General features: G+C 34.3%; 1 protein-coding gene across 3 annotated transcripts; it reads left to right on the top strand.

The window, feature by feature from the left end:
* Positions 1-2,292: 2,292 nt before the first annotated feature.
* On the top strand, positions 2,293-8,848 carry LOC109859816 (probable cytochrome P450 4aa1). Of its 3 annotated transcripts, XM_020438399.1 has the most exons (8): positions 2,293-2,484; positions 2,768-2,946; positions 5,346-5,518; positions 5,698-6,075; positions 7,006-7,069; positions 7,182-7,726; positions 7,854-8,033; positions 8,193-8,848. In XM_020438399.1, the coding sequence occupies exons 2-8, from the start codon at positions 2,897-2,899 to the stop codon at positions 8,351-8,353; spliced, it is 1,551 nt and encodes a 516-aa protein (XP_020293988.1). In that variant the 5' UTR covers positions 2,293-2,484; positions 2,768-2,896; the 3' UTR covers positions 8,354-8,848. The 3 variants fall into 3 exon arrangements, with proteins under 3 accessions (XP_020293988.1, XP_020293990.1, XP_020293989.1); XM_020438401.1 differs by lacking the exons at positions 2,293-2,484; positions 2,768-2,946 and adding an exon at positions 3,190-3,265; XM_020438400.1 differs by lacking the exons at positions 2,293-2,484; positions 2,768-2,946 and adding an exon at positions 3,192-3,428.
* The last annotated feature ends 280 nt before the right edge of the window (positions 8,849-9,128 follow it).

The following is a 9,128-nucleotide window of genomic DNA, read 5'->3' as shown; positions in this document are numbered from 1 at the left end:
ATTCTTTCCGATTTGTTTCTCGTGAATCTCCAATCACGTACCGCTAAGTTTAATTAATTTTACAACTCCTTGAAAATTTCAAAGCCGTTGTGCCATCCTCGTAATCAGCTACTGTTGACGAATTTGAATCCCGCACTGACTCCAAACTGTCAATTGCAAGCCGTGTGAATGTTCGCTATCGATACAACAGAGGGCGCCTACGATCCATTTTCGCGCAACTTTTCCAAACTGTATGAACGACAGTTGTCACAGATACTATCGTTATTATCGACATTTTGTTTTTTTCCAAGGGTGTATTATATCGAGGGTGTACCGACGCGACGAGCCGAAAGCCGTGTTAGCGGGATATACCCCGAGTCGGTACAACACGTCAGTGTAATACCATTATGCACGTACATACAGCAAGGAGTGGAACAAATCGTAGGCGCGCGCTCACATAACGCACGCATTACAAACCGTTCGTGGACATGGCTACGAGAGTAAAAGTAAAATACAAATACGGACACATTCGCGCAAGTAATAATTTTAAAAAGAATCAAAACTGCTCTGTACAAAATACGATTTAGTTTTAAATTTAAAACATTGCAATTGTATCATAGAACTAGCGAAAGAAACAGCCAATTTGTTGTAAACGCATCCAACACATTACGTACACATAAATTTTCTGTTCAACATTAAACTTTATGTTCGTCCTTTAATTTGTAGCTAGCATGCGTCTACATTAACTTGCGAAATGAGAGAAAGTTGGCAATACCAGGAAACATATCGTGCGCTCAATCAAGAAAAGTATTTCTTTTGATGCTTCCGATAACGTAATAACACAATCGTCGATATCATCGCGTCGGTATGGATCTCATAGCGGAGTCTGAAACAACAGCGCAGCAGCTGGTGAAAAAAGAACTACTTCCCCTGATATACTGCTCTGTATTTCATCGTATTTGACAATTATTGTCATTTTTTGACCATTTTCAGTCATATTCAAATTTTTCTGTTGAACCAACCGATTGTGAGAATTCGCACAATACGTCGCAAGCATTTAACTGGAAGCACATAACTGGAAAGTAAGTAAATGAAACTCGCGGAGATGTTAGTGCGTGCACACTGCACACGCGCTGACGATCAAGAAGTATATACACGTTAATTTTATGCAACAAACGAAAACACGGCGCCAAATATGATAAGTAACAGCAATCGGATTGAATTATGCATACACGCACGCGCGATGTGTGTGTGATTATTAAAATATTTGAGCGATCGCGTTTTATAGCTTTATCTGAGAATGAAAATTCTTCAGAAAATAAGGAAGCAGGCAATATTTGGAATATTCACGANGAAGTAGCAGCAAAACATTCATTAGATTCAAGAAATGAAAATATTCAAGATGTGGATTTTACTTAACAGAAAAGTCAGAGATTTACAATCACACTTGTAGCTCAAACAGTTATATTTTATTAAGACTGATTAATACATGACCAACGAGTTCAAAGAATCAGAAACGGTCAACGAAGTACGAAACAAAAACAAAGATCGCACGCTGCGAACAAAAGACAAAGCACATGAAAAGAACCATCAAACATCATGAGCAGTGCTTCTCAAACGCATCATTCACAGCACATATAGGTTTACACACTTTTAGCATCTTTTGCACTCCGAACAATCAATACAATTAAACTTAAACAAAACTCATTTTAACAATTATTTCCAACACAAGGTCTACCTACAAAGTTGAAGCTTTATATAAATCAGCCTATTTTATCACGAAATTGTGATCCAATACAATATTGGTTTAGAAAGAGAAAAAATGTTTTTCCAGCAATATTTCCAGTTGCGTTAAAATTTTTGACGATTCTAGGAGCATCTGTTCCTACGGAAAGGGTTGTTTCAACATTAAACAATGTTTGCTCTGATTACAGAAGTCGGTTGACTTATTATCTAATTAAACAAAATGTTATTATTTTTGTATAATAAATGTTTTATTACTTATTAGGTTATTAACCGGTTATTTGAATAACCGATTATTTTTGTAAGATTAATTTTATAGAGTAAAAGTTATTAAAAAATTAACCGCTTAACAAAAACCTAGTTTATTTAATAATCGCCCATCCCTATCACTTTTCATCCTTGAGGCCGAGTTCCTTAAGCGCCTTATAACGACCGTGAACGAAACAATGCATGTAAAAGCATCGTTCTCATTGCTCATTACTTTTGTGATCGGCTTTGCCTCCCAGAAGTTCGGACATCGGTCATTTGAGAAGCACGCGCATCAGTAGTTACGTGATTGGGGTGTAAATTGCCGTTTTTAACAGGTGCCATAAGACACAATCTCTGTATATATAAACTAGCGGCGTGCAGACGACAAGGTTTAGTCAGTCGATCATTTTAACCGCGAATGTGGACCTCCCTTTCTTTCTTTTTTTCTCTATCTGTTTCTGGAACGAACAAGCAGCATCCGCGAAACTATGACATTTTTATAACGTCGAAGAGGTAAGACACGATCTTCTGTCTATTTTTTAAGACGACCAGATTGTCAATTTGATGTCATTTTGTCATGTTTTTTTTTTTTTTGCGCAAAAACGAAGCACGCGAAATAACGATTCTATGCACGATTTTGTTTTGCATGCGTAGAAGTGAATCTTTCTTCGAAAATAATCAAGGACAATTTTGTGCGTATGCGCGCGGATGTCGCGATAATTTGTAACAATGTGAAAATTTTGTGAAATTTTTAAAAATTAATTTTTAATAATTGTTTTTTTTTTTTCATGTGTAGAAAAACAGAAAGACGATTGATGTAATATTTGAATGAAACACGTGCGACGAATGTGAGACACACAAAGTAAAAATGAAAATGTCGTCGTAGCGATATTATTTGTCGCATTAACAGCCAAGGAAACGGGAAATGAACTATGATCTAGTGGCTCTAAACAGAGGATCTTATCAATCTTATATGTGTGTATTATAATAGTTTGCAAATATTGTGATTGTGTGTGTGTGTATGATACAGGAAAAAGTCACTCCACTAGAAAAGAATGTCAAGAATGAAAAGAAACGACAAAGATGAAGAGGAACGTGGTACACGTCTGTGATGCAAAACAGTTGCAAATTATTTTTTGCATTTCTTTTTTTCAAACAGGAATGGTGTCATCCTTGCGATCGTATAAATGCGCGGACGTTAAAAAGGAGCGCGCGAGTTAGTTACTCGATGTCGTATCGATTGTCATAAAGATACTTGCGTGCGTGTGTGTACTCGCGTTTGTACGTTTGTATGGTGTGTAGTCAATTTCGATACGTTCTTTCAATTTGTTGCGTCGTTCTTTCACTTTGACAAGTTCTTTTTGAAAATTATAATTGGCGAAAGTTACGTTTTTTGTTCGCGAGCGAAATAAGTGTTCGACAAAGAAGTATTACGTTTGCGTGAAATAAGTGAGAAGGTAAAAAAACGACTTGCCGTCGTTTTGTTCGAGAAACTAGTGAAGAAAAAAAATCTTTTCCTTTTTACTTTGGATTCGATTTTCAGATCTTATTGCAGAAGTAACGTTAAATTGAGTATACACAATCGTTTCTAAAGTGTTAATATTATTATTCTACGTGTGCAAAGACGAAAAATTATTCTATTCATTATATTCATATCTCTCTCTCGCCAATGACGATGAGTGGCAATACCGAATATAAAGATACTATTTTTAGCTTTCACTTTTTTTATCACTGTCAAAGTGTTACCGAAAGTAAAACCGTAATCATCAATACAAACAGAAATTTGACGTATTACCTTGACAATTATGCATATATGTTGTACAATTTCAGTTCTGTTCTCTCACTTCTTGTGAAACTTATTATTGCGCAAAATATATGATTGTCCGGCGCGATGCACTCCACTGGTACGCTTTGATACGCCCAGATTAATAGACGTTTTTTCCATTCTGAGTTGTTAATGTAAAGTAGAAGTGAATACCCTTCGTGGAATTTGGCGGGTGTGTCAATGTTGTTTATAATATAATGTAACGTTTTAAAATTAGATACATTGTCATCGAATAAATGCTCCTCAGCATAAAGCTACAATGATGTCCGGATACGAGTAAATCGATCCAGTAACATTTCAGTAGTCCCTGAAAACAAGTTTAACCAAAATAACTTATCTATAATAATGGAAAACTTCCATCGTGTATCGAAAGATTGAGAAAAAAACTTAAAAAAAACTTATAAAAGAAATAAAATATTTTTTGTAACATATACAACATAATAATAAAATAAAATAACAATAATAAACATAATAATAAACATAATAATAAAATATTTTTTGTAACATATCATGTAACATCTATATAAATTTCTTCGCTTTTTTAATTTTATTCTTTTAATCGATAATCGAAATTTATTGCCTGTTTAAAATTTATTACCTTTTTTGCCTGTTTACGGTCGATTTTATCATCTGTTTGCATAGAAAGAATGTTACATAATTAAAGAAAAAAACTTCAGCATATATTTTGATGCTATGATATCATCGATAGCTAATTAGTTTACACAAAACTTTGCGTTTTGCTTTGGCTGTCATTGCCGTCAAAAAACAACAGTGATAGACGAGCGTCGCGCTAAACAGATTAAAACAGTCACATGTGACTAATATGCTAATACTATATAGTATTTATATATAATTTATGTGGCTCTTTTAATCACTTATAATTCAAAACTTCAAGAAATTTATATAATAGATGACCTCTCATCATTGTTGTATTAAGTCGTATTTCACCTTAGAAAATATCCTGAAAATTCTATTACTTTAATAAAAAAATCAGTATAATAAGTTTGAATGTGTATGATGCAATGAGCTATATAGCCGGAATAAAATTGTTCAATAACGAAAAAACTATATAATTGTGTGATAATAAGACAAAGTTTAAAAATAGTTAAGGAAATATGTATAATTAAGTGCAAAAAACTTGCTTTGAAAATGTAACTTCAAAACAAAATTAGACATTGTAACATATACCTGTTACTTATCGACATGTTAGAGATATTGTATCATCAGTACTGATACAAATTCTCAAAAAGCAAGAAATATTAAGTAAATATGTAAAAGTAAATATGCAATTATAAATATATAATTTAAATTAAAAGTTACATTATTGCTGTTTGTCAGTCTGAAATTGTTCTTGACCGTGTTAACGTTTTTCATGTTCAGTTTTATAGAGTTTTTATCACTTATTAGAGCTTTTCTCTTACGTTGTGTTGATAAAGTTTGTTTATGTTGTTGTCTTTTGATTTTCATAGATTGACTTTGAACAATATTTTTATTTTTAACTTTGACACAATTTTGGGACTATCTAACGTTAATTTATTTTTCTATTCAGTTGGATTATACACGCCAGAAGAAAGATGTGGATCTACCTTGCCGTTTTATCTGTAATTTTCGCTGTATATGCGTTGAAAAAGTACATTAGAATCCTAAGCTTTATTTTCTCTCTCGACGGACCGAAAACAGTGCCCATTCTCGGGAATGTAAATATCATGCTTAAAGAAAACTGTGAGTGAAACGATATTACTAAAATTGTTGTGGCTTACATTATTTTCCAATCATGTGAAATTGTAAATGTTACTCGTACACCTTGTGTGCAAAAATAAAATTTCAGCGGAATGATTAAAAAAAAAACCAATATAGTCGGAGATGATTTCGCAAATATTTGTAATAAATTGAAATTTTAGTGTTGACGGAAATGGCATATGCACCGCAGAATTATGGCCGCATTATCCGGATATGGTTGACAGTTGTGCCGTACGTCGTGCTCACAGAACCGGAGGATATCCAGGCGGTGTTAAGCAACGTGAAGCACACGCAGAAGATATTCTTCTACAAGTTGCTCGACAATTTTCTGGGCAAGGGGCTGCTTACGCGAGAAGGTCACAAGTGGAAGATACACCGGAAAATGTTGCAGCCGGTCTTTCATCTGCATATGCTGGAAAAATTCATCAAAATGTTCAACGAGCACGCTGATGTTTTGGTCAACAAGTTACTCGACAAGAACGGCGAGAATGTAAACGTCACCACGCTCGTTAACAATTCGGTCTATGATATATTGAGAGGTGAGTATAATAAGTTATCGTATCTCCTTGATCGAGCGACGTTTGGTTCTCGTAGACAGAATCGTAGAATTGTTTCATGATTTTTTTCAGAATGAACACAATGCGACATAAAATTCACTAATTAATGTTTCAAGAAATACCTGGATATATTAATTTTTGTCAGTTTTTTTTACACTTTTAAAAAAGAACGTATTTGACTTGCAAAAGTGAGTTAAAAATAAAAAATCACATTCTGCTTATATAAATATAATTTTAAATACGATTCATAATGACTTGCTTATATTCAATTAAGTAAAGTATTCTTCTACTATGTAATTGTGGTACACGTGTAAAAACACGTGTAAAATATAAATTTATTAGAACGCGGAAAGTGAAATTATTAAAATATCTAAAGAAATTGTTATTTATTCTAAATTTTATTGGGGCTGTCTTGCAACGTGTAAAAAAAAACCTGTTCACGAAAGTTTTAATGGAAAATTTTTGCTCAAAACTGCAAGTAATATTTGTGTGACGTATAAAGTGAACGCTCGGACGCATATTAACATGAAATGCGGACAAACGCACGAAAACACAATAAAAAGATTGTTGTTCATTAAGCTGTCGTCCGTAGAAATTGACACTAATAGCAAATGACTTGCAAATTATATGGCAAGTGGCTACTAATGTTTACCTGTTTTATGCCAAGATGCTTTTTCAGCGGCGAGCGCGTAATTAATGAATTAACATAAGAAATGACTAGTGATGCAGTGCAAGCATCATCTTTGTAGATTTTTAATATTTGTATATTGTTGATGATGTGTCTGTGAAGAGACCGTACGCACTTGAGACACCATTTTTATATTATCACGCGCGTCGGCATTCGAGAGATGTGATAACTTACCTCTATGCCAAATATTAACCGTCTGATGCAACAATTGCGACTGTTTTTAGAAACGGTTTTGGGCATGACAAGTCAAAGAAGCAACGACGACGAGGATGACACACCATTCAGAAAGTGAGTAATGTATAACATGTATAAGTTTAATTCTACCAAATTAATTAATTTAAATTAATTTAATATTGTTATAATTAAAAGTGCGATTATTGTGCATATTTTGCGAAAATAGAGGTCAGGTAATGATGCTGTATCGATTCGCGCGACCGTGGTTGTTAATCGATTGGATCTACCGACTGACGGAAGCCGGAAGATCGGAGAAACGACAGCAGAAAGCTCTCTATGAATTTTGCTTGAAGAAGATGAAAGAGAAGCGTGAGTTTCTGCGCAAAAATGCTGTCTCCGACAATGAAACGAGAAAAGATACATGTGCGACTAGAAAGATGTGTTTGCTCGAGTACTTGGTCGAAATCAGCGAGAGGAATCCCTTCTTCAGTGAACAGGACATTATCGAGGAATGTTGCACCTTCATGCTGGCCGGCCAGGAATCGGTCGCCACCGCTGTCGCAATAACGCTTTTTTTTCTGGCAAACAATCCCAAATGTCAGAAAAAATGCATCGACGAGTTGGATCAGATCTTCGGCAACGACAACAGACTGCCCACTATGGCAGATCTCAAAGAGATGAATTATCTGGACATGTGTATCAAGGAATCTTTGAGGTTGTATCCCAGCGTGCCGATTTTTGCGCGGACGGTCAGTCAAGACGTGAAAATAGGTAAATTTTTGCGGGAAACTGTCAACTGTGCGTCGAGAGAAAGAATAAATGTTTGCCAGGAATAGTTTACAAAACTAACTATGTAAATAATCATTGTAACGTCACTTTTTACTTACGTGTTGCGCAGGGAAATATGTGATACCGGCCGGTTGCGGCGTGTTTATATCACCATATATGACACATCGTCTGTCTCATCACTTTCCCGATCCTTACAGCTTCAAGCCGGAACGTTTCAGTCCCGAAAACTCTAAAACAAGGCATCCCTATGCCTTCATTCCGTTTAGCGCTGGTCCTCGCAACTGTATCGGTAAGAAAAGAAGAACTGTTACTCATAATAATAAAAACTGCGCGAATAAGGCATTTTGTAAAATCGGAAGTCTTTTTTTTTTAAATAGGAAAAAAAGAGACACATATTATTATATAATATATATACGTATTTATTATTCTTTCGTATTCTTTTTTTTAGGATATAAATTCGCCATGCTCGAAATGAAGTCGGTCATTAGTGCCGTTCTGAGGAAATGCCGGCTAGAGTCGGTAACTGGCAAAGAAGAAATAATAGCCAAGTTTCGAATGACGATCAGAGCTCAAGGTGGTCTTTGGGTGAAAGTGAGAGCGCGCGATTGACCAGAAATATAATCGGCGAGATATGTTTGATTGATGGTCGTCTACGAGATCTTGCTATTTACAGGACAGGATTATGTAATATATTTTAGAAAAGCGACACTATAAGAGAAGAATTCTTCAGACAGACATTATGTCATAAGAATCGGAATAATTCTTTTCCATATATATATATATGGTAAAGAGACATTGGCGCACAAAATACACAACGATAAAATTATACATTTTTAAAATTGTTTTTTGCTTAAAAGTCAATATCGCAATTTCTTTTTTTTTTTTGTAAAAGAGGTGTAGGCAATACATTTAGTGTAAATATGTAAAATAACAGTGCAACGAATACACACACACACATGGAAAATTGTATTAATATATACGTGAAAACTTCTTGTTGAACTTTTGCGAAATACGCTACAACTTGACTCTGTGCACAAATCTCTTTTCTCATATTAACCTTATGTGTCACTATATAGTGACTTCCTAAGCTAAGCGACGTTTTAGAACAAATATAATATATATAAAAAAGTAATATATATAAAAAAGTTTTGAATAAAGTTTTTCTTTTTTTATACATCATATTTATACATATATCTGTCTTTTTTTGTGATCCGAACGATCTGATAGTTGAAGACTTTAGTTAATTTGGTTCACTGAACTACAACTGTGTCAAATCAATCAGTAATTGAAGACTTATGACTTACAAGATGGTATTGGAAGTTCAAGAGATTTATTGACAATCATCACTCTTGAAGTATTTCAAATTGCCTACTTTTTTTCTTTT

The sequence above is a fragment of the Pseudomyrmex gracilis genome, unplaced genomic scaffold (genome assembly GCF_002006095.1).
Source record: "Pseudomyrmex gracilis isolate BER0280 unplaced genomic scaffold, ASM200609v1 scaffold_291, whole genome shotgun sequence".
Classification (NCBI taxonomy): domain Eukaryota; kingdom Metazoa; phylum Arthropoda; class Insecta; order Hymenoptera; family Formicidae; genus Pseudomyrmex; species Pseudomyrmex gracilis.
The sequence above is the reverse complement of the archived record's forward strand: the minus strand, read 5'-3'. Positions and strand labels throughout refer to the sequence as shown.